General features: G+C 43.8%; 1 protein-coding gene across 1 annotated transcript in view; it reads left to right on the top strand.

The window, feature by feature from the left end:
• Positions 1-26,682, top strand: part of cdh13 (cadherin 13, H-cadherin (heart)) — a 958,412-nt gene that overhangs the window by 134,939 nt on the left and 796,791 nt on the right. The window contains exon 2 of the mRNA XM_055648933.1: positions 20,137-20,248. Coding sequence (XP_055504908.1) covers positions 20,137-20,248 — 112 coding nt within the window. The remainder of the gene's footprint in view (positions 1-20,136; positions 20,249-26,682) is intronic.

The following is a 26,682-nucleotide window of genomic DNA, read 5'->3' as shown; positions in this document are numbered from 1 at the left end:
TACATGGCAGTGGAAAAACTAGACATTTGTGCAACACAGGAAACAAATCCATGAGGTAGTCTGTGATATTCCATTGCAGAGGTAGGATTAGGGTTGCATAGATAGGTGGCTTTTGGGTTGGGACATATATCTTCACACATCCTCATGCTCCCAACCCAAAACGTTTTGTATCTATGTTCTCCAGAGATGTTGCTTGACCCACTGAGTTCCGCCAACACCTTGTGTCCTTTTGTGTAAACCAACATCTGCAGGTCCTTGATTCTGGTGTTCGGGTTGTGCAGATTGGTTCAAGAACCTGGTAGCTGCAGGAAAGTAGTTGTTCCTGAAACTGTTGTTGCGGGACCTCAGGCTGTTGTACGTCTTGCTCAGTAGTGCTGGCGAGAAGAGGGCTTTGTTCAGATGGTATCAATTCTTGATGATAGACTGCCTTCTTGGGGCAGCACCTTGTATAGATGCTTTTGATGGCGAGGAGAGCCGTGTGCATCATGGACTGGGCTGAGTCCACTGCTCTCTGTAGCCTCTTGCATTCCTGTGTGCTATAATTACCATACCAAACAATGTTGCCACCAGTCAGGATGTTTTCCACAGTGTACCTGCAAAAGTTTGTGATATGGCAAATCCCTTTGAGGTGAGCGTTGATGGGACATCTTTGTCGGCATAGGCAAGTTGGGCCAAAGGGCCTGTTTCCGTGCTGATGACTTAATGCTAATTCATTTTATGGCTTTTATTTTTATTTGAGAAAACTGGTAGCAGAAAACATGTGAATATGTGAGTATTTAAACTTCTAAATCAAAGTAGAGGTGTGGGTGTGCCTTATTCATAGTTACATCTATGTTCTGGGCCCAGGAAAGGTCATCAAAGTGTTAATGGTCAAGGATTTGAAGCTGTTAACTTTCTCCGCTGCCAACTCATCGATGGAAATCCTCTAAGTGGTCTCCCGGGTTCCCTTTTCTGAAGCAAACAATTAAATCTCTGGTATTGTTGACATTGAGGAACATCTAATCTTCCTGATGAGAATTGAGCTGAGACAGTACTGTTGTTTGCCAACTCCAACAATGCATGCCAAGTCTGTTCAATGTAAATAACCTCGTATCCAGTGCCAAGATCACAGAGAATTTGTGACTTGGTTAAAATTGTAAGATTTTCCATCTGGATTGATTTTGAAAAGACATTTGGACAAGTACATGGATAGAATAGGTTTAGAAGGATGTGGGCCAAAAGTGTGCTGGAGGGACGAGCATGGATGGGGCATCTTGGTCAGCATAGGCAGGTTGGGCCAAAGGGCCTGTTTGCATGCTGTATGATCATGTTAAATCATTTCATTTAAAAAATATTTTGTGTTTTACCAAACTGGAAGCAGCATGTATGGGGATATGTGACAGTGTTTGATGCATAATTGGTACCCGTTCCTTCTCTCCAGAGATGCTGCCTGTCCCGCTGAGTTTCTCCAGCATTTTGTGTCTATCTTTGGTTTAAACCAGCATCTGCAGTTCCTTCCCACAACCATTGAAAAACACTTGATTACTTATTTGAGTCCTGTATCTTAAAAGTATCAGCTTGTGTACTCTGCAGTTGACGATAGGTGCAGGAGTAGGCCTTTCGGTCCTTCAAGCCAGCACTGCCATTCAATGTGATCATGGCTGATCGTCTCTAATCAGTACCCCGTTCCTGCCTTCTCCCCATATCCCCTGACCGCTATCTTTAAGAGCCCTATCTAGCTCTCTCTTGAAAGTATCGAGAGAAACAGATAGACTTTATTAGACGTTAATAACTCACTGTGTACTCATCCGGGAAGAAAATAGGGATCACAAATGTAGCTGTGTGGTTTAAATCATTCAGCGCTAATGCAAATGTTTTGCATTGTCTGTCTTGTCATTGTATGAATTTTGTAGTTTGGATGATGGATTCAGATGAACAAAAGACACATTTAACCAGAACCCTGTTAAACAACAGAAACAATGCTCAAGTTAGATCCCAAGATGTTATATTGCTGTTGATGTATTGGAAAATGTAATGTGTACACTTCAGTTATTTTCACCTTGATGTTCCAAGTCGGTGTCAGCAGGAATGCAAGCAATCATAGTTGGAAGAGGTCTTTGGTTAGAAAAGTCTTTAGTGATAAATATGAAAACATATGCTATGAACAGATGGCTACATGACATACATTTTTTCTTTGGAAGATATAGAATTTAGAAAGGCCCATACAAAGCCTCTGACAAATCGCAGCATGAAAGACTACTACTACATAAGATAAAGCAATGAAATCAACTGTTCATTAATGGAGTTTCACTGGTTGTGAAGAAGTAGTAGGAATAGAATATTGATGTTGGACTGAGCTGTATGAAAGTGGTAAAGGAATTTGAAGTAAAGCAGTTGGATTACTGATATGTAAACTAAGGTACATGGTAGAAAGATTGAATAAATTGCATTCAATATCATCATTGTGGGTGGAATTCTGTTTGGCTAAATTTTACTTTTTCGTTTTGGAGATACAGCATGGAAGCATGTTCTTTGCCCACCAAGTCCGTGCTGACCTGCAATCACCCATGCACTAGTTCTATTCTACACACTAGGGACAATTTACAAAAGCCAATTAACCTATAAACCTGAACATCTTTGGAGTGTGGGAGGAAACTGGAGCACCCGGAGAAAACCCACCCGGTCACGGAGAATGTACAAACTATGTACAGACAGCACCTGTAGTCAGCATGGACCCCAGTTCTCTGACGTTGTAAGGTAGCAACTCCACTACTGTGCCACTCATTTAAACATAATTGTTGTGCAGGAAAGTTAGTAAGATAAATGTCCATGAATGGATAGTAAAATAAATGTCATATTTCTTTTCATAAATGAATTTAACAAGTTGAGCATGCAATATTCCTGAGTAATATTTGTCAAATATGATGTACATCATAGTGGCAAATTGACGTTGTTTTCAAAACTTGTCTTTTTTGTGAACTAATGTGGATTACTTAAATGTGAAATTACAGTTGCCTGTTTTTTACTTTCTCTTTGGCTCGGGTAGTCTCAGAGAAGGTTTGTTTCATGTTGGTAATTTCAAGCAAATTTCATTAGTGGTTTATCGATTTTAGTTTGAAATGGGATTGGCTCTTCCTTCTCCAATGGAAAGAAAACTGAACTGAGAGATATTTGTATCCGTGATGGATTACTTATTATATCACGAACAATGTAACGGCACTTTCCCAGGGATTTAAGGTTATTGATTGTGAATGTTTACCATGTTTTTACCATTAATGGTTTTGATTTCAAAAGGAAGACCTGGCCACTTCTCCAGAGTGTGTGTGTGTGTGTGGTACAATGGAAGCCTGTGGTCTGTCAGGATGAGAAATACTCAGTGTTATCTTGTTTCTGCAGCAATCCTTTCTGCCACATTATGTCACATCAGAAAGACTCGATTTCATTTTCAGCACTGCTGAATGAGAGGCTGGACTCCAAATAAAATCTGCTATTATTTACTAGGATGGCATACATGCAGCTATTTTGTTGCTCTCCACACAGCAGTGTTCATTTTACTATTTTGCTGCACAGAACTCCTTCACACAGCTCTTTTGTCCATTCCTCCTTCGAAATCAATCAACACTCCCAATTGAACGAGTGATTTGCTTTTGCAGTAAATACCCGCGAGTCCAGGTATGCATTACAGATTGCTTAGTTACTCTCAAAATCTAAATTATTGACCAAGACAATTTAATTCAATACTTCTGGACCAATCGCATGAATTGTAGGCAGTTCTTTGTGATTCATTTTAAGGAATGCCCACAAACAATTCACCGCCTGGACAGATTGAACAAAGTTATCTGCTTACTGCACACAATGATTGTTAATTCTTGTAAACCCATTGGCAAATTTATGGAAGATACACACATTATGCTAGAGTAACTCAGCATAATGTGTGTATCTTCCATAAATTTGCCAATGGGTTTACAAGAATTAACAATCATAACTCTAATATCGAGAGATGCTGCCTGTCCCGCTGAGTTACTCCAGCATATTGCGCCTATCTTCAGTGTAAACCAGCATTTGAGGTTTCTTCCGCCAAATTTATGGAGTTTGATTTAAGTCTCTTGTTTGGTAAGTCTTGTTTGATCACCCCAGATGGTGTTCTGTCCTTCTCCCATTATCTCAAAAACTTTATTTCATCTTGAACTGTGCGATAAACTTACAACCATAAATGAAACAAGTCACAATTGGAGACATTCGATAGATTTGGCCTATCAGAACCAAGGCATCTCCCAGGGGAGCAATCCCATTAATTCCATCCCTCAGCTCTTCCTTCCCCGTACCCTGGCAAAAGCCTATCAACCACCTTTTGATTTATTTTTTTTTGTGTCCACATTAAGAGGCAATTCGCAGTGTTGTGTCTTTGGGTTGTGGAAGGAAACCAGGGCATCAGGTGGAAACTGTCAAAGAGAGAATGTGCAGACTCTGCATAGACAGAACGGTGTTTGGGAGGCAGCAGCACTAACTGCTGCACCACCATGCCATCCAAAGGGAACAACATTGAGTAATTTGTCCTTGCATTTGTTATTTTATCAGTTTATAGGGTTTATTATAATAAATGTTTCTATTGCCGAATAATACCTGAACATGTATCTGTTCCTTTTATCTTGACTGGAACAATGCTATTGTTGAGCAAATGGTGTGAATGTCTCAGCACTTGATGATATGCCCTGGCAGAATATCCTCTTGTCAAATGACCAGTGTTCCAATGGAAATATATAGTACATCATAGTTGAGGCTCTTTAAGGCGCTGGTAAGGCCGCATTTGGAATATTGTGAGCAATTTTAGGCATGATATCTGAGGCAGGATGTGCTGGCTCTGGAGAAGGTCCAGAGGAAGTTTACAAGAATGATCCCAGGAATTAGTACGTTAACCTATCATGAGCATTTGTCGGCACTGGGCCTGTACTCGCTGGAGTTTAGAAGAATGGGGGCACACCATTGAAACATACAGAATAGTGCAAGGATTCACCAGGTTAATTCCCGGGATGGTGGGACTGACATATGATGAAAGAATGGGTCGACTGGGCTTGTATTCGCTGGAATTTAGAAGGATGAGAGGGGTACTGATTTTGGAAGATCAGCCATGATCATATTGAATGGCGGTGACGGCTAAAAGGGCCGAATGGCCTATTCCTGCACCTATTTTCTATGTTTCTATGAATGGCCTAATTCTACTCCTATTCCTTATCTCTATAATTATAAAACTCTGATCTTGGATGTGTGTGTGTGTGTGTGTGTCACATCTGCTCCAAAAATGATGCCCTAACGGTAAAATATTTACATATTCCTGTAGAGTTTTATCCCATGGACGTCAAAATTACCTCATCTGAAAAATATATGCATTATTTCTCAAGTTATTAATCAAATGTTCAAAAATTTGAAAGAACTTAAGATAATAAAACTACTGGCTTTGGCTGATGACATCACAATGGCTCTATGCTGTGTTCACGCGCTGCGAGTGATGTCACCTGATCGCGCCGCTCGCTGGCCCGGACACTCGCCCGGCACCCCTCCCCCCCTCTCCTCCCCCCCCCCCCCCCCCCCCCCCCCCCCCCTCCCCCCCCCTTTCTCTCCCCCCCCCCCCTCTTCCCCCCCTCTCCCCCCCCCTCTCCTCCCCCCCCTCCTCTCCCCCCCCTCCTCTCCCCTCCCCCTCTCCCCCACCCCCTCCCCCCCCTCCCTCCCCCCTCCCCCCTCCTCCCCCTATCTCTCCCAACTCCCCCCCCCCTCTCCCCCCCTCCCCCCTCCCCCCCTCCCTCTCCCCCCCTCCCTCCCCCCCCCCCCCCCCCCCCCCCCCCCTCTCCCCCCCCCCTCCCTCCCCCCCTCCCCCTCTCTCTCCCCCCCCCTCCCCCCTATCTCTCCCCCCCCCCCCTCCCCCCCCCCCCTCCCCCCCTCCCTCCCTCCCTCTCTCCCCCCCCCCCCTCCCTCTCCCCCCCCCTCCCCCTCCCCTCTCCCTCCCTCCCCCCCCCCCCCCCTCCCTCTCTCCCCCCTCCCTCTCTGCCCCCCCCTCCCTCTCCCCCCCCCCCCCCTCCCTCCCCAGTGTGTGTGTGTGATGCCGCAGGCCCCCCCACCACCGCAACCACGCATTGAGGGGAAGGGACCCAACGGGTCCCCCTTAGTCTAGTGACCTTATAAAAGGCACTATGAGCCATGCGAAAAGTAGCGTCAATCGTGTTACAAATGTTGACCTCACTGTCATCGCCCGACCTGAAAACGAGGCAAGCTTCCGGCGACAATCAGTGGAAGCCATCACTTGTCGCAATAGATGACGGTGGTAGCAGCTCAGGATACTTCCAGTTTCCAGCCTGAAGGGCTGAATGGCCTGTTCCTGCACTTATTTTCTTTGTTTCTATGTTACTTTGTTAATGCCTTGGATCGCCTCCTATCACATATCCCAATGAATAACCAACCAAAATGTTGAGGATTTTTCTATCCCATTTGTCTGCATCAGCCCCATATCCCTCTACTCCTTTACTATCCAATAACCTGTTCAAATGCCTTTGAAACATTATGATTGTATGATTGTATCAGCCTCTTCAACTCATTTGGCAGCTCCTTGTAGCCACCACACTCTGCCTGGAAAGACTGGCTCTGTTGCAGCTGTTTCAGCTACATTTCTGACCAGTGATGACCCCAGGTTATTGAAGGTGGAGAAATCATAATGATAATGCCATTTAGCATCAAATATAGTTGGTTGCACTCCTCCTTATTGGAGTATAGTTGCTGACACTCTTCCTTATTGGAGATAGTCCTTACTTGGCACTTCTGTGATTAAATTATTATTTTTCATTTAGCTGTTCATGCTTGACTATTGTCTAGGTCGTGCTGTGTGGAGGCATGAGCTGCCTACAGAATGGTTGAAAATTGAACATTGTGAAATCAATTGCAAAAATAATCACTAATGCAGTTAGAGGGGTTATTGATGAAGCAGCTGGGGATGCTTGGCCCTAGGACACTACCCAGAAGCGGCACAGTGGTAGAATTGCTGCCTTTCAGCACCAGGGACCGGTGTTTGATCCTGATTACAGATGCTATCTGTACAGTCTGTACGCTCTTCTTGCAATCACGTGGGTTTTCTCTGGTTTCCTCCCACTTTCCAAAGACGTAGAGGCTTGTAGGTCAATTAGCCTCTATAGATTGTCCCTAGTGTGCAGAATAGAACTAGTGTATGGGTAGTAATTGTTGGGTCATTGCGGACTTCATGGGCTGTCAATAGTGGTGAATCTCTGGAAATCTCTGCCACAGAGGGTAGTTGAGGCCAGTTCATTGGCTATATTCAAGAGGGAGTTAGATGTGGGCCTTGTGGCTAAGGGGATCAGGGGGTATGGAGAGAAGGCAGGTACGGGATACTGAGTTGGATGATCAGCCATGATCATATTGAATGGCGGTGCAGGCTCGAAGGGCCGAATGGCCTACTCCTGCACCTAATTTCTATGTTTCTAATATAAACTAGCCTTAATTTTTGCAGTAATATCCTGGAGTTAGGAAGGTTGACCTGTAACATTCAGACATCTTCCTCTGGGTGAGGTACGTTTCTTCATGATCATCCATCTTAACGTCCCTTCCAACTTAACGTTCCTTCCTACTTAATGTACCCATCCGTCTTGACGTACCTTCCGAGTTGACGTACCCTCCCTAATTGACTATCTTCCTACTTGACGTACTACTTAATGTACCCTTCTTACTTTCGATTCTTTTTCCACATGTTCAACATGTATCAGCATTGATCCTTAGTAGAGGGAGGACGGTAGGTGGATTTCAGGGGGAGGAACCCTTGTTCATGTTTGATCTGATGCCATGAGGAAAAAGCGGGAACATTTATTTAAATGCGGCCCTCCCCCTGACGTCACTGGAAGCTGGTGGCCACCCACCCCCTCTTTGTGATGTCACTTGAAGCGGGTTGAAGGTTTGCCTTTTTAAAAAGTTGGTTTTCGATATTTTTAAAACACTAACTTGTGACATATAGCATGCAATGTGAAGTGAAGCAGTTTATTTTGTCGACAAGGTTAACATAGATACAAAGAAACATAGAAAATAGGTGCAGGAGTAGGCCATTCGGCCCTTCGAGCCTGCACCGTCATTCAATATGATCATGGCTGATCATCCAACTCGGTATCCTGTACCTGCCTTCTCTCCATACCCCCTGATCCCTTTAGCCACAAGGGCCACATCTAACTCCCTCTTAAATATAGCCAATGAACTGGCCTCAACTACCTTCTGTGGCAGAGAATCCCACAGATTCACCACTCTCTGTGTGAAAAATGTTTACCTAATTTCGGTCCTAAAAGATTTCCCCTTTATCCTAAAACTGTGACCCCTTGTTCTGGACTTCCCCAATGTGATTAACAATGTGTAAAAATGTCTGCGCTAGCAAGTGGTGTTTTGACGAGGGTAGAAAAGGCACAGATGACTCGTACACATATACATACATACGTATACATACATACAAAATGAGACTTTTAATGGTATAGAGATTGTCATGTATACCGAGGTGCAGTGAAAAAAATTCTTGTTTCATGCTATCCAGTCAGCGGAAAGATATACATGATTACAATAGAACTATCCACTGTGTACAGATACAGGATGAAGGGAATAAAGTTTAATGTGATTGTAGATCTGCTTCTGGGACCAGCATGCAGAGAGCTACCTTGTTTGTGCGCCATTTTATTCTGCATTCCCAGATAATGTGATGGAGAAGTCTAGAATACTCAATGTCCATTATGATTCTATGAGGATGACTGTATCAGGCTGTGGCTTGACTAGTTTGGGAGACAGCCCTCCCAACTTGGACAGGCTGTTCCCCCAATCTTTATAAGGAGGAATCCACAAGGTTCACTGATCTGGAAATAACTTTGCTATTTCCAAGTTCAGTACCTAGATTGACGCTGAGTAGCTGGTCCAATTTTATTCTTTCACTGCTTTAATATAGAGGTTATGGAGCAATTGAGTGGCTTGCTAAGCTACTTCATAGAGCATTTAAGAGTCAAGCAAGATGGTAGATCTGGAATGCCATAGAGGCCAGGTTGGAAAAGGTGGCAGATATCCTCACTGAAGGGCAATAGTGAAGAAATGGGCGGCACGGTGGCGTAGCGGTAGAGTTGCTGCCTTACAGAGCCTGAGACCCGGGTTTGACCCTGACTACGGGTGCTTGTCTGTACAGAGTTTGCACGTTCTCCCCGTGACCTGCGTGGGTTTTCCTTGAGATCTTCAATTTCCTCCCACTCTCCAAAGACATACAGGTTTGTAGGTTAATAGGTTAATTAGCTTTATAGAAATGTATAAATATAAAATTGTCACTAGTGTGTAGGAAGGGTGGTGTTAATGTGTGGAGTTTGCTGGTTGTTGTGGACTCGGTGGGGCCTAAGGGCCTGTTTCAACGCTGTAGGTTCACAAGGTTAATTCCCGGGATGGCGGAACTGTCATATGATGAGAGAATGGAGCAGTTGGGCTTGTACACTCTGGAGTTTAGAAGGATGAGAGGGCATCTTATTGAAACATATAAGATTATTAACGTTTGGACATGCTAGAGGCAGGAAACATGTTCCAGATGTTGGGGGAGTCCAGAACCAGGGGCCACAGTTTAAGAATAAGGGGTAAGTCATTTAGAACGGAGACGAGGAAATGCTTTTTTCACACAGTTGTGAGTCTGTGGAATTCTCTGCCTCAGAGGGCGGTGGAGACAGATTATCTAGATACTTTCAAGAGAGAGCTAGATAGGGCTCTTGAAGATAACAGAGTCAGGGGATATGGGGAGAAGCTAGGAACGGGGTACTGTAGAAGGCAGGAAAGGCCGGATTGTGGATGATCAGCCATGATCACATTGAATGGCAGTGCTGGCTTGAAGGACCAAATAGCCTACTCCTGAACCTATTGTCTATTATCTCTAAACTAAACTAAATGGATGTTAGGACAATCCAATGGTTTTGCAGTCATCATCATTGACAACTTTTTGTGTTTCCTGCACTTGCATTTTAATCGCCACTTTATCCAGTTAACATCTTCTTCCATAGGTTCCTCACTTTTTACTTAGCCACTCTGAGTTTATGGTCACTTTTTCACCAAGCTTCGTAATCTATGAGGATCCCACTATACCTGATCAACAGTTCTTGTTTGCAACCCTCCCTGTGTTTGGTAGGAGTTCACAAATTGGTCTGTGAACACATCTGAATTATTGACAAGGACAATTAACAAGAAGGGTCTCAGAACGGATCACACATTTCCAATATCCGACACGATTTAAATCCATCCGACCTTTTCCTGCCTTTGCCATGTGCCTGCTGCTTGAGTTGAACAATGTAAAGAACAACAAGCACCATCTAGGTCAAGAGTCAGCTGCATTCCAACCTTTTATTTTTCCTGATCCTATGTAAGTAATCATGAACAAAACATGGACAGACAGTGATGCAGCAGTAGAATTGCTGCCTTACAGCACCAGAGATGGGGGTTTGATAATGCCTATGGGTGCTGTCCGTATGGAGTTTGTATGTGTATACCTTCTCTCAGTCACCGCGTGGGTTTTCTCCAGGCGCTCTGGTTTCCTCTCACACTGCAAAGACATGGTGGTTTGGAGGTTTAAGAAAAAACAGCAGATGCTGGAAAATTCGAAAGTAGACAAAAAAATGCTGGAGAAACTCAATGGTTGAGGCAGCATCTATGGAGAAAAGGAGTAGGCGAAGTTTCAGGTCGAGACCCTTCTTCAGGCTGATGTTGGGGGAGGGCTTTCCCCAGCATTCTTTGTCTACTGTGGTTTATAGGTTAATTGTCTTTGGTAAAATTGTAAATCATTCCTAGTGTTCAGGGTATGATAATACTAGTGTATAGTGTATGATAGTACTAGTGTACAGTGTGATCGCAGGTCAGCACGGACTCGGTGGGCAGAAGGGCCTGTTTCTGTGCTGTATCTCTAAAGTCCAAATTTCTAAAGACAGCATTTCAGATAGGGACCCTTCTTCAGAACTATGTCTAAGTAATCATGAAGCTGATTCTAGTTTGATTAGGTAATGGCTCCACTAGTGCCGTAGGCAGGTTCCAAGAAGTTATTTCATCAGCTGAACTGGAATCATAACAACATGAGAATCTAAGAAACTGGAGTAGGGATTGACAAATCGGCCTATCATGATTTATTCTGAATCCATGCCCTGGTTCCGTTTGGGGAAAGCAACCTTCCCGCATTTGTCTATCAAATACCCTTCAGAACCTTTGTAAAATTCAATATGATCACTTCTCATTTTGCCAAATGAATGAAAAGAGATAGGCAATGATTTGCAATGAAGACATAAGGATTCTCCATGGGTAGCTTGAGTGAATGGGTGAAGGCTTGACAAATTGAGTTTAAAGTGGGAAAATGAGAGGTCAGGCACTTTGGTAAGAGGAATTTAAAGGCAAGCTATTACCTAAAAGGAGAGAGATTGTAGATGAAGGAAGTACAGATCAGAGTTAGCAGGCAATGCAGCATAATTTCATAATTTGCTAACCCATCCATCTTTGCATCATCAGCAAATTTGGCGAAGGTACACTTTTGGGTTTAGGCTTATTATTGTCACATGTACCGAGGTACAGTGAAAAGTTTTGTTTTGCAGGCTAGCCAATGAAATCAGATAATACTATACATACATATAATCAAGGCACAATACATAGAGAGCAAAGCAAAAAAATCAGAGTGCCGAATATAGTTCTCAACATTGTAGCACAGCATTTCCAGAGAGAATGTAGACACAAAATGCTGGAGTAGCTCAGTGGGACACGCAGCATATCTAGAGAGAAGGAATGGGTGGGGTTTCTGGTTGAGGCCCTTCAGACCGAGTCAGGGGAGACGGAGACTGGAGATATGGAAGGGTAAGGTGTGAAAACAACTGTTTTTCACAGTCTGAAGGGTCTCTACCCGAAACATCACCCATTCCTTCTCTTCAGAGATGCTGTCTGTCCCGCTGAGTTACTTCAGCATTTTGTGCCCATGCTCAATATAAACCAGCATCTACAGTTCCATATTTCCAGAAAGTCTAATGTCTACAATGAGGTAGAAATGAATCAGATAGTACCTCAGCTTTTTGAAAGACAATTAAAAAAAGCCTGATAACAGAAGGAAAAAAGTTTGGGCACCATATTCGAGGAAGAATGTGCTGGCTCTGGAGAGGGTCCAGAGGAGGTATGTAAGAATGATCACAGGAATGAGTGGATTAACTTTATGAGCGTTTGACGGCACTGGACCTGTACTTGTTGGAGTTTAGAAGAATGAGGGGGGACCTCATTAAAACGTACAGAATTGTGAAAGGCTTAGATAAAGTGGATGTGGAGAGGGTGTTTCCACTAGCGGGAGAGTCTAGGATTAGAGATCATAGCATCTGAATTAGAAACATAGAAACATAGAAACTAGGTGCAGGAGTAGGCCATTCGGCCCTTCGAGCCTGCACCGCCATTCAATATGATCATGGCTGATCATCCAACTCAGTATCCCGTACCTGCCTTCTCTCCATACCCCCCGATCCCCTTAGCCACAAGGGCCACATCTAACTCCCTCTTAAATATAGCCAATGAACTGGCCTCAACTACCCTCTGTGGCAGAGAGTTCCAGAGATTCACCACTCTCTGTGTGAAAAAAGTTCTTCTCATCTCGGTTTTAAAGGATTTCCCCCTTATCCTTAAGCTGTGACCCCTTGTCCTGGACTTCCCTAACATCGGGGAACAATCTTCCTGCATCTAGCCTGTCCAACCCCTTAAGAATTTTGTAAGTTTCTATAAGATCCCCTCTCAATCTCCTAAATTCTAGAGAGTATAAACCAAGTCTATCCAGTCTTTCTTCATAAGACAGTCCTGACATCCCAGGAATCAGTCTGGTGAACCGTCTCTGCACTCCGTCTATGGCAATAATGTCCTTCCTCAGATTTGGAGACCAAAACTGTACGCAATACTCCAGGTGTGGTCTCACCAAGACCCTGTACAACTGCAGTAGAACCTCCCTGCTCCTATACTCAAATCCTTTTGCAATGAAAGCTAACATACCATTCGCTTTCTTTACTGCCTGCTGCACCTGCATGCCTACCTTCAATGACTGGGTGTACCATGACACCCAGGTCTCGCTGCATCTCCCCCTTTCCCAATCGGCCACCATTTAGATAATAGTCTGCTTTAGTTTTTTGCCACCAAAATGGATAACCTCACATTTATCCACATTATACTGCATCTGCCAAACATTTGCCCACTCACCCAGCCTATCCAAGTCACCTTGCAGTCTCCTAGCATCCTCCTCACAGCTAACACTGCCCTCCAGCTTAGTGTCATCCACAAACTTGGAGATATTGCCTTCAATTCCCTCATCCAGATCATTAATATATATTGTAAATAGCTGGGGTCCCAGCACTGAGCCTTGCGGTACCCCACTAGTCACTGCCTGCCATTGTGAAAAGGACCCGTTTACTCCTACTCTTTGAATTAAAGGACATTCCTTTAGGAAGGAGATGAGAAGGAATTTCTTTAGTCAGAGGGTGGTGAAATCTGTGGAATTCTTTGCCACAGATATATCTAAGGCAGAGATAGATTCTTGATTAGTATGGGTGTCAGAGGTTATGGGGAGAAGGCAGGAGAATGTGGTTAGGAGGGAGGGATAGATCGGCCATGATTGAATGGTGGAGCTGACTTGATGGGCCATATGGCTTAATTCTGCTCCTATTACTTATGGCCTTAAGTTGTTATAACACCAACAGAGGCAAAGATACCCTGGTCTGGTGCTGTGTGCTTTCCATATGCTGTATTTTGGCCCAATGGCTGTGGGAAGGGACGGGTTGGGACAGATGATTGATCATTTTGGCTGCTTTTCCAAGGCAGCATGAAGTGTCGATGGGTTCAGAGTTGGAGAGTCTGATCTGTGTGATGGATGGGGCAACATCTACAACTCTCTGCTATTCCCTGTGGTCTTGTGAAAAGCTGTTCCCAAACCAAACCATTCATACAAGTCAATGCAATAGATATTATACTTGGGGATCCTTTACTGATCTTTGTGGTATCTAACATTGGCATTGATATATGTACATATGTGTGACACATTCTTTCTTCCTCACTCCCTACCTCTTTCCCCCATTTCCCCCACTCATTTTTTCTCCCCCTCGCCCCCCCCTCCCTCCCCCTCCTCGGCTCCCTCTCTCGGCTCTCTCTCTCTCTCGGTCGCTCTCTCGCTCTCTCGTTCCCTCCCCTCGCTCCCTCTCTCTAGCTCTCGCTCCTCTCTCTCTCTCCACCTCTCTCTCTTCCCCCTCGCTCTCTCTCCCCCCCTCGCTCTCTCTCCCCCTCGCTCTCTCTCTCTCTTCTATATATTTAAAAAATCACTGGGTCACATAAAAATCACTGGGCATATGCAGACATGAAACTGCTTGTCGCATTCTTTTTAGAATATCTACCCCTTAATTGGGCCAGAAAGTAAAATTATGTAGCGTTATTGTAAAAAGAATGGGCTTTCCTTTGGGATTTGTTGCCTTGATGAAAGGTTTATTTTGGCTTTGATTCTTTTTCTTGAATATTAATGAATAAAAAATATGATGAATTCTAAAGTATCAACGGCAATCTCTGTCAGCAAAGCTTTACCAATAACTAAATGTCAAGAACTGCACAAGAAGTTTTATACTGCAGTGCTGATCAATGAAACAGAGAAGGTGTTGGTTAAGGCAGAGATATTTAAGGCAGAGATAGATGGATTCTTGATTAGTATGGGTGTCAGAGGTTATGGGGAGAAGGCAGGAGAATGTGGTTAGGAGGCAGAGATAGGTCAGCCATAATTGAATGGTGTTTTTGTCTGCTTATGACCTTAAGTTGTTATAACACCAATAGAGGCTCTCTCTCCCCCTCGCTCCCCTCTCCCCCTCGCTCCCTCTCCCCCTCGCTCTCTCTCTCCCCCTCGCGCTCTCTCTCTCCCCCCCTCTCTCTCTCTCCCCCTCTCTCTCTCCTCTTCTCTCCCCCCTCTCTCTCTCTCTCTCTCCCCTCGCTCTCTCGCGCTCTCGCCCCCCCCTCGCGCTCTCTCTCCCCCTCGCGCTCTCCCTCCCCCTCGCTCCCCCTCTCTCGCCCTCCTTCCCTCCCTCCATACAAAATCACTGGGTCACATACAGCATACACACACGTGAAACTGCTTGTCGCATTCTTTTTAGAATATCTACCCTTTAATTGGGCCAGAAAGTATAATTATGTAGCGGTATTGTAAACGGGAATCCTTTTGTGATTTATGACCTTGATGAAAGGTTTATTTTGGCTTTGATTCTTTTTCGTGAATATTAATGAATAAAATATAATGAATTCTAAAGTAACAACTGCAATCTCTGCCAGCAAGGCTTTACCAATAAATAAATGTCAGGAACTGAACATGAAGGGTCCTGCAGTTTTATACTGCAGAGCTGATCAATGATACAGAGAAGGTGTTAGTTAGGAACTGTCAAATTAAGGCAATTTGTGATGGTTGTAGAAGTATCTGAACATGAATGGGCTATTGATGCTGTACCATCAATCAGAGGCCTGGGCTAATTCTCTGGAAAACATGAGTTCAAATCCCTCTGTGACAGCTGGGAAATTTAAATTTATTTAATTACGTAAATTGAAATTAAAATGTTGTTAATAGTAATGGTGAATAAAATTACCGGACTTGCAAAACTCCACTTGGATCTCTGATGTCCTGTAGGGATGGGAATCCCTACAGGCCAATATGTGACTCCCGACGCAGCAATCTGGTTGTCTTATTAAATACCTTTTAAAACACCGACTTCGTTGTCCCAAAACACAACAGATGTACAGAGCCTTTGTGCCTGGAGAACTTTCACTCGCTGAAAAACTGTGCCTAAATTGGAAGCTGAATTGTGAACCAAAGGGCCTGTTTCTGTGATGTGCCGTTCTATGTTCTCATGAATTAAGTTTCCGCCTAGTTCACATGGTCATTAATACTGACTGTAAATATTTGAGGGACTGTGGTTTTCTCTACCAACAGTTTGCCAAACGGAAGCATCCAACATTTACACTCTTAAATTAATCTGCTGTCCTTATTACACTGCATGCTGTGAGCTTTATTTTTGCAAGTCTTTTGTATGGGGCCTTATCAAATGCCTTTTGAAATTTGAGATGTACTACTCCATTAGTTACTTCGTATCTAAACTGATAGTTGCACATTAAAAAAATTGTGAAATCATTTTCTTTTCATCAGACCATTTTGACTGTATTTTTTTACAATTTTCTAAGTACAGACTACCTTGACTATTTCCTCTAATTTTTTTTTTCCTTGACCTTCCCAATCTTCCTCTCTTTCTCTTTTCTTTTCCTTCTTATTGGATTGTGGTATTGAAGTTTCTACCTTTAAAATTGTTGAGCCTGTTCCAAATTCAGGGCATGTTAGGAAATCTCCACTCTTCCAAAATGAGTGCTGCAATCACCAGCCACCTCGTTTCATACTCTGAAGCAGGCTATCATTTTACTTTTAGTTTATTTTAGAGATACAGCACAGAAACAGGCCCTTCGGTCCACCGAGTCTGTGCTGACCAATGATCCCTGAACATTAACACTATTCTACCCCCGCTCGGGACAATTTATAATTATATCAAGCCAATTAACCCACAAGCTTGTACGTCTTTGGAGGTGTGGGAGGAAACCAGAGATCCCGGAAAAAATCTGCATAGATCACAGGGAGAACGTATGAACTCCGTACAGGCAAGCACCTGTTGTCAGGATTGAACCCGGGTCTCTGGTGCTGTAAGGCAGCAACTCTACCACTGCGCCACCGTGCTGCCCTCGTGTCCAAGAATTGTTTTTGTCTTTCTCGTAATTCCTATGAAATATTTTAATTTCCTCGCTTTTGCATGATCTTTGGTTCTCCACTATTTCTGGAATATTTCTTGTTCCTTCTATCATGGCTGTGGGATTTATAATTTAAAATGCTCCATCCATTACGTTTTTACTTATTATAGTTTCTTCTGTTCTGCCTTTAAATGACTACATTTATCATTGTTATTCTCTTGCTTTTTTGCAATTGGTCTTTCAATTGTCTATGTGTTTTTTGCATGTGTATTCTCATATTCCCTCAGTGTTTTGGTTACCATTGTTGGTATTAATACCCTCCCATTCCCCAGGCCAATTCACTGGATGTATTCAAGAGAGAGTTAGATATAACTCTTAGGGCTTAGGTTATATGGGGAGGAAGCAGGAACAGGGTACTGATTCTGGATCAGAATGGCTCGAAGGGCTTGCACCTATTTTCCATGTTTCTATTCTATAACTTGAATCAACTCCATGGCTAACGTAAGGTCCTGTTCAGTTGGTGCAGTGGGGATCTGGTACTGTTTGTGTCTCGGATGATATGCATTATGATATCCAAAAACCAAATATTCTGTCATATTATCCCTGCATGTTACCCCTGCAGGGATATATTTTCCCTGCATGGATCTTTTCATTCAGGATGAATAACTTGCTTTGTTTCACTACGTTACAATAACCAATATTGGCGTTGACTAAGAACCCGAGAGCCATTGTTAATTATGAAATTAAATTCTACTTGTGCGATAAGCCAAACCCATACACATTACAGACACTGTTGTGACCCACACATTGTGATGATCGGCCTAACTTTGGCAACATTTAGGGTACTTCACGACAGGAGTAATTGTGAAGTAAGTGTTGGCATTTGTCCATGTAAACAACGCAGGGGGTTTGACCTTATTCTCCTTAGATATTTCCAGCAGCCATTTCAATAGCCGGTCATTTATAGGTTTACTGTATCCTTGTTTGATTTTTTTTCACTACTTAAGGTAAGGAGTGCAAAAGCTCATAGCAATATATCTGTCACCATTTCTAAATGATGTATTTGTGTGATATAAATGTTGGATGCATTTGGTTAAATATTTCACTTGGATAGGTGTTGTTAAAATGAAATATTTTTCTAGTCATTGCATAAATTATCTTTAAATTCATAGTCTATCAGGAACAAGGTACAGGAGCCTGAGAAATATTACCTCCAGGTTCAAGAACAGCCTCTGCCTATCAATCATCAAGCTCTTAAACCACACTGCACAACCCTGACCACAACCTTATCTCAGCAATGATCGACTATGGACTTTGTTTAGGTTGCACTTTGTAATTTGGTTTGCACTATTCTGGCCCAGTTATCTAACACTACTGGTAATATATTGGGTTATTAATTATTGTATGTTTATTTTTTATGTTGATCTGTTAATGAGTCAGTGAAAGTGCAGTAAGTAAGAAGTTAATTGTAAGTAAGCAGTGCATACCCTTCCTCTTTACTCTTTTGATGCTTGACTCAACTGCAGGCAATGAAGTACTTGTCCTTTCATCTTTTCCCTTCCATTATCCAAGAATCCAAACAGTCTTTCTGGGTGAAATAGTTGGTACAAACAATGTGGTATCACAGGTAGATAGGGTGGTCAAAAAGGCATTGGACTTCATTAGTCAGTATTAAGTGTAGAATTTAGGAGATCATGTTACAGTTGTATGGGACATTGGTGAGGCCACATTTAGAATATTGTGTACAATTTTTGTCACCATGTTTTAGGAAAGATGTTGTCAAGGTAGAAAGGGTGCAAAGAATATTTATGAGGATCTTGCCTGGACTCAAGGGCCTGAGGGAAGGGGGGGGGGGGAGGGGGGGGGGGGGGGGGGTCAATGTTCATACCGCTATGGTGCAAACTGCCCAAGCGGAATACGAGTTGCTGCTCCTCCAATTTCCGGTGGTGCTCACTCTGGCCATGGAGGAGGCCCAGGACAGAAGGGTTGGATTCGGAATGGGAGGGGGAGTTAAAGTGCTGAGCCACCGGGAGATCAGATTGGTTAATGTGGACCGAGCGGAGGTGTTCGGCGAAACGATCGGCAAGCCTACGCTTGGCCTCACCGATGTCGATACAGTATGGCTGCAGGACCTGTTTCCACACAATATTACTCTCGGACTCCTCCTTCATAGTGGAGAAACCAAACATGTATGGCTGTACAACAATTAAAGATTTAATTAACTCGCTTTTAGTTTCTGTTACCTTGCCACTTTAATTCTCCATCGAACTTCCACTCTAACCTCTTGGGCTGGAGACCCCTTCACTGTTACAATAAGGCCTAGAACAGCAGCACCTCATCTTTTGTCTGGGAACATTGTAGCCTTCCGGACTCAGTATTGCGTTCTACAGCTTTTTATAATGAAATATCTTTCCAGTCATGACATAAATTATTTAAATTCACAGTCTATTTGCAAGAATATTTAACACCTTAACATTCAATTTCACAGAAGTCGATGCTCTGAGTATGGTTTGGAGTTTCATAACCCACAGACCTTTGCCCTCCCATTTATCGTTACAGCTGAGGACAATATTTTATCCTGCAAAACATTAGCGGTGTTAAGTACTGGAGTTAAGATTGCGTGACATAAATGTAAAAATCATTACTCCATTAGCTATTTTTATATAGTCAATTATTTCAAGTAAATCCTCAATGGTTTTAGTTCTCCTCAAACGAGTTAATGAAATGTTTAATTGTTGTGCAACCTAACACGGGCTCCCTATTTGTATTTACCAGATTCTCTGACTTTTTACTCGTATCATTATCTGTTATTTTAAGGTCTATCCCCTGTTCCTAGCTTTGGTTAAGTACATGGTTGACATTTCATTACCCCAAATAGTTCCACGAGAACCATTAATCCCATCATTCAGCCAATACTGACAGCTCTTTGCTTCAGAATTCTGAAGACTTGACTGAAATTGGCAATTTTCCCATTAAATGCCATCTGTGCGTAATGATTGTTGAGACGAGTATGATGTACCAGAGCTCCTACTTAGGAATCTGTAATACTGTTATTGAAATATCTGCTGCTGTGAATCTTCTTGATATTCAGTGTGGAAGAAGCAATATAGATGCCAGTGCAGAGGTTCTGCATTTTCATCATGCAAGATTATTTTTAACTCCGAATTGCTAAATAAACAGAGCTTCTAAAAATATATATGTTTTTAAATCAAGGAAGCTCACAAATGTTATTGAGTTTGATTCGTCTGGAGAATATTTGATAACTTTGAAATCAACTTTGTGAACTGAAACATCTCCTGACCTATGTGACTAACTTTACAAATTCAAACTTTTTTTTTCTCCAAATCTTCCTCCTCTCAGGTGCTGCACCAAGCATTCACAGTTAGTTCAGACTGCACACCTGGATTCCAGCAGAAGAACTATCGAGTCTTACAGTCCTCAGACTATAAAAAGGACCAGTTCATTTTGAAAGGTAGGACTTTTACCTTTTATTTAGTTGGTCATCAGGTAATATGGTTGAACGGATATCTCAAATCTGACCTTTATATTTTTTCTACTTGCATTATGTAATCTATTTCTTCTGATCCAAGAGAAGTGTGTTGCTTCACTTGGTACTTTTCCAAATGGTTACATTCCATGTAACAACTCTGAGCTATTTCTGGTGACATCTACCAGGCTTCGGTTTGCTGATTTTGGATGAGTTTATGCCGAGTACAATATGAGCCATGGGTGAAATCTGTCTGTCTCTCGAATGTGGACATTCTGATGGGATCTGATCTCTGTCTCGTTATGTGCCTCTGCTTAATCCAAATACCCATCATTAACAGAGATGGCCAAAAACAGGTGTGGATTCGCTGCTTTGGGTAAAGTGACATCTTGTATGAGCACATAGAATGATTTGGATGCGAATGTGCATGGCATGAATAGTTAAGCCCCTGTCCCACTTAGGAGACCTAAACAGCAACCTATGCCCACCACCCAAGGTTTCCATGAGGTCACTGGAGGTTTTGGTCATTCTCCCTAATGGTCAAAAGTGGTTTCTGCATGGTCGGGGCTTCATCTAGGTTGCTGCTATTTTTTCATCATGATTAAAACCGGCCTCGACTAAAAATAGGTTGCCGTTTTAAAAATCGATAATTTTTGTGTCGCAGGTCCAATCGGTCAGTTTCCTTCATAGTCGAGGAAGGTTTTCAACATATGCGTGGGAGGTGGTTGGAGGTTGCAGGTCACCTCGACCTTGATTTTTTTTTTGGGTGGCGGGCAAGGTCACCAGAGGTTTCTGTTTAGGTCTCCTAAGAGGGACAGGGGCTTAACAGTGCAGATGATACTACAGGGGCTGGTGTCATAGATAGTGAAGATAGTTGTGAAATATTACTGCAGAGCATTGGTCAGCTGGGCATATGTGCTGAGGAATGGTTAATTTTGTTTAATGCAGAAAAGTGTGAGGTGTTGCATTTTGTGAAGTTGAATAAGGGCAGCACCTACACAGTGCATGGTTGAAGCTCTTGGAAGTGCTGTTGAGCAGAGGGATCTAGTAGTGTAGGTACATAGTTCCCTGAATGTGATGTCACAGGTTGATGGGGGGGTCAAGAAAGCTTTTGGTATATTGGCCTTCATCAGTCAGGGTATTGACTATAGAAGAGGAGAATGGTTCTGAAGAATCTGAAGAAGGGTTTCGGCCCGAAACGTTGCCTATTTCCTTCGCTCCATAGATGCTGCTGCACCCGCTGAGTTTCTCCAGCTTTTTTGTGTAACCTATTGACTATAGAAGTTGGGACGTTGTGCTTCCATTGTACAAGATGTTGGTGAGGTCTCACCTGGAGCACTGTGCTCAATTTTGGTCACCCTGCTATAAACTCCTGTCTCACGGTGCGAGTCGACCCACGAGTGACCCCGAGTTTAAAACAAATTAAACTCGTGGTAATCACGTACAATTAATGTAGCGGGAACGTCGGAACTCGTGGACGCAAACTTAGCGACTCGTGGCGCTAACGGCAGGTACCCGGGAAACTTGTTTACTCTTGAAAAACTTTAAACATGATTAAAGGTTTCCACGAGTCAAATTTACTCTTGAAGTTAAAATTTGAAACATTTAAACTCGTTGTAAGAACGTAGTAGCCCGTGAGTTTACCGTGGGCACTTTAACTCAGCAGGCAGAGTTTTGGAAATGTCATCCCGTCACCCATTCCTTCTCTCCAAAGATGCTGCCTGTCCTGCTGAATGACCATACTGAGGGAATTCCAACGTATATGAAGCAGAGAGAAACGCTCTGGCACTGGACGGTCCACATTTCCCCTTTGTAGGTCATATCAATAAATGCGGCCGTGCTGAATTCTATCTTTAACTCAAAGCCGCAGGATGGAGCTGTCTTCTTTAACACTGTTGCTTTGCTGCCACCGCCTCCTTGCTGCACAATGGCAGTGAGTGCGGGGCCGAGATCCTGCCTAGTTTTTTTTTTTTAAGTTCTGAAATTGAATAACTTTCAATACTGAATCAGAATATACTTACTGTATGAGATGCTGTCCAGCTCCTCTATTTGATACTTAAAACAGGCCTTCAGTCACGGTTGGCTCAAGCGTAACTCGGGAGAGGAACTTGGTAACTCGGGAGAGGAATTTGGTACATTGCAGAAATTAGAAGTAAACGGCAAACTTAGACATACACGTGGGAACTCGTTTAAATTCGTGAACATAAACTTGGAAGCTCGTAGACAACCACGAGTGTGATTTTTTCCTTTCACTCGGGATCACTCGTGGGTGGACTCGCACTGTGAGACAGGGCCAATACTCAATGCTGGCAACTCACTCACTCATGGCTGGTGGGCTGGTAGTTGACTCATGGCTAATCCTTGAAATTCTATTTCAAGCAGGGTGTAAGGCCACCAAATTCAAATGCAGTTTCTTACCACTTCTAGCAGGGTGCAAGGCCACCAAATTCAAGTGCCGTTTCATACCATTTGAAGTAGAGTGCAAAGCCACTAAAGACAGCGAGTCATGACCTCTCCCTCCTCCATCTTGCAGAGACTGAGCCACACCCACATTTCCGGGTTTTACAACCAAGCCACCATTTGCAGTAATAGTGCCTTTCAACTTCAACCCAAAGCTCCCAAGCCACCACTTGCAGTAAGTAATGCCTTTCAACTTCATGCCACCATTTGCAGTGCCTTTCAACTTAATGCCACTACATTTGCAGTAAGTAGTGCCCTTCAACTTCAAGCCAAAGCAACCAATCCACCATTTGCAGTAAGTAGTGCCTTTCAACTTCATGCCACCATTTGCAGTAAGTGGGGCCTTTCAATTTCAAAACACACCCAAGCCAAGCCAACCAAGGGAGGGGGGGCGCTTTCTGGAGCACTAGTATGAACCATTTTAGAACCAATAGACATTTTTTTTAATAAGCTTTAGAACCAATAGACATTTTTTTGCAAGCTTTAAAACCAATAGACATTTTTTTTGCAAGCTTTAGAACCAATGGACATTTTTTGCAAGCTTTAGAACCAATAGAGACACTTTTTGCAAGCTTTAGAACCAATAGACATTTTTTGTAAGCTTTAGAACCAATAGACATTTTTTGCAAGCTTTAGAACCAATAGACATTTTTGCAAGCTTTAGAACCAATAGAGACACTTTTGGCAAGCTTTAGAACCAATAGACACATTCTGCAAGCATTTTAAAACCACTAAGGGCACTTACATTTGAGTAGACATGTGTTCAGTGTTATTCACAGCTCAGTGAAACGTGACCCTCTGCCTTCCTCCATCTTGAAGAGACTGTGTGGCACACCACTTCCTGGTTTTATATTCCCTCCCCCCTGCCGCCAGCGGGGGGCAGCAGAGAGAATGGGGAATTTTGTAAAAACATTAGTATCTCTGTCATTTTTAATCGACGGGAAAAATCCTTGGCACACATGCGGCATAGGGGGGCTCTGAGCAAGGTGGCCAAAAATGACAGCCGTAGGTGGCGGCGTTCTCTCGGAAATCGCAGCACAGATGGCTAAAACCGGTCAAGAACAGACTTGTAGTAATATAGATAGATAGATATAAAATCATGAGGGTAAATAGATAGGGTGAGAAGGGGAATCAAGAGCCGGAGGAGATAGGTTTAAGGGGAGAGGAGCAAGATTTAGTATGATTCTGAAGGGCAACTTTTTCATTCAAAGAATGATGGGCATAAGGAATGAGCTGCCAGAGGAGGTAGTTCCATGCCATGGATAGCACATCTGGTCAAATTGGGACAAGCTTAGATAGGGCATCTTGGTCGGTATAGTTAAGTTGTGCCGAAGAGCCCGTTTATATGCTGTGTGACTATGAAACAATAAAACATTACAGCAAGGAACAGTCTCTCTGGCTCAGACCGTGTCAAACAAGATGTCAAAGCAAACTAATTTGTTCAGCTTTACATGATCCATATCCCTCCATTCCCTAAATATTTGGGTTTGTTGAGATAGTTTTCCAAATTGATTTGATAGTTAAACTTTCCTTTAACCCAATTACAAGTGTAGAGCATTCCCTGATGTGGTGTTATTATATTCTGAGGTATAATTTCCTGGCAAGATTTTATTTAAAGCCAAGAATGGGGATCTTTTTAGTAACTTTTGAACATTAAGCAACCACAGTGCAGTAATAAATAAATAGCTTTTGTAAAATATTTTTTGAAAAATATACAATGTAAAATCAAGTTACTACAAGTAGGTGCTCTGGGTATACTTACTGAAAACGCTTATTTTTTGTGATAATTTTTATAGCTGCGAGAAATGTAATAAACCCGACTAAGTGGGACCCCCTGGGTCCCTGTCACATGGGAGAGCTGTTCCCCCAACGCAACCCGTTCCCCAAAGCAATATTCCACCACTCACCCATAGCCCCCAACTGTGCAGGCACGGCTCATTTCCCCTCATCCCCAGCACTCATTCCCCTCCTCTTCACCCTCCCTATTCTTTCCCCTCTCCTCCTCCCCTCCCCAATCCCTCGCTCACCTCTCCCTCCCTCTGCTTTCCCCTACCCTCAGTCACTCCCTCTCTCCCTCCATCCATAAAAAGCAGCATGTGTCTCAAACTCTGTGCAAACTGCTCGGCCACCCTGCAACCCGATTCTCCCTCCCTCCCTCTGGCTACTCTGGCTCAGCCGCAGCTCGGCCTGTCCGACCGCCTGCTGCGGCTCGGCCCGTCTCCGCCGTGCCCACCCACACGCTGCTGCCACTCGGCCCATCCCCGCCCTGCCCACCCGCCCACCAGCCTGTTCGCTGCCGCCGCCGGGCTGGGCCGCGGTGGGGTGAATGTAGTTGGATTCGTCACCATGAGCACTGCGAGTTTCGATGAGCTGGTGGAGAAGATCTCCTCCGAGGCCGTGAGCGTGAGTCACCTCAATGGTGGTGGCGGAGGAGACGGACCCGGATGGACGGGCAGACGGGACCTTCATTGTGGCAGAGGGTGGGCGGGGGAGAAGGGTGAGTGATGAGAGAGAGAGAGACGGGACCTGGGCCTCCAGAGAACATACCCCCATCCCCTCCCCCCACCCCCGTGGCCGATGCCAGTGGTGGGGGAGACGATCGACAATGTTACCGTGAGGAGGGGAGAGAGGAGATTGTGAGTGAGGTGGGACAGGCCGCCGCTGGTGGGGCAGGAAGGGGCGTCACCAACCCGGCCGTGGCATTGACTGACAGGAGAAATGACCAATATGCCTGGCGCTGACTGAAGAAATCTGCGCATGCGCGTTTTTAAAGATTTTTAAACCTCAATATCTTTTACAATATGTCACCGATCGGAACGAAACTTGTTGCAATTACTATGCAGGCACAGCTGACAGGCACGGCAAGTGGAAAAGGTATTTATTAAAGCTTAAAATGGGAATAACTTATAATATAACAACAATTTATATGTTAAAGATAAAATGTATTCAGTTCATTCTTTCTTGTTGTGTCTCTTGTTGGATTCTGCAGCCGGGGAGGGGGACGGCTTCAGGCGGGGTCTGTCGGGGGCCGGTGGGGGGAGTGTTCTGCACACACACACTCACTCACTCACTCACTCACTCACTCACTCACTCACTCACTCACTCACTCACTCACTCACTCACACTCTCACAAACACCATATATATGACAGCAAACTCTCTTGAATCTACTCAAGGCTGAGTGCGGCCTCTCCATTGTGGGGCGTCCGCAGTCAGTGGCACATCTGCAATCAGTGCGACCTCTACACTGATCAGAAATGACGCAATCAGCGCGACCTGTCCACTAAGCGGAAGTCACGAAATGAGCGGGACTTTTGGACTAAACACAGTTGGACCTAATAAAGCATTTATTCCTTCCAAACACAGTCGGACCTAATAAAGCATTGCAGTTTCAGGCACAAGCAGGGCAGCAGGTCAAACAACTCATGGCATTGTTATTTCATTTCATTTCATTTCCAATTAAGCATTGCACTTTCAAGCACAGGCAGGGCAGTAGACCAAACAACTCATTAAGGGCTAACAAATCATTTATTGCAGGTACATTGCAGACTCACAGTTCAGTTGATTCACAGCTTAGAATAACAGTTGTGGTTTCTCCCTCACGATCTTGCATGGTGACTGATTTGCGTCCAGGCATCCGGGATTTTATAGTCCTGCACCTCCCTCCCCCCCGAAAGGGATGTTACCTTCATCGCGGTGACTGACAGGCGAGAGGACCCATCTCAAGGTTTTATTAAACACTCATAATTTTTTTATTTTTCATCGATGGGAAAAATCCTCAGGGCTGGCTCAGCGGAGGAGGACTATGAGTAAGATGGCCAAAAAACCCAGCGATACAGGGCAGTTTAAATTGAAGATGGACACAAAATGCTGGAGTAATTCAGTGGGACAGGCAACATCTCTGTGATTTTGCAGTGGAGTGGACAGAATGTAAAGGAAAGAACTGCAGATGCCAGTTCA

Source organism: Leucoraja erinacea, chromosome 17 (genome assembly GCF_028641065.1).
Source record: "Leucoraja erinacea ecotype New England chromosome 17, Leri_hhj_1, whole genome shotgun sequence".
NCBI lineage: Eukaryota > Metazoa > Chordata > Chondrichthyes > Rajiformes > Rajidae > Leucoraja > Leucoraja erinaceus.
Note: the sequence above shows the minus strand (reverse complement) of the source record. Positions and strands in the feature narration are given on the sequence as shown.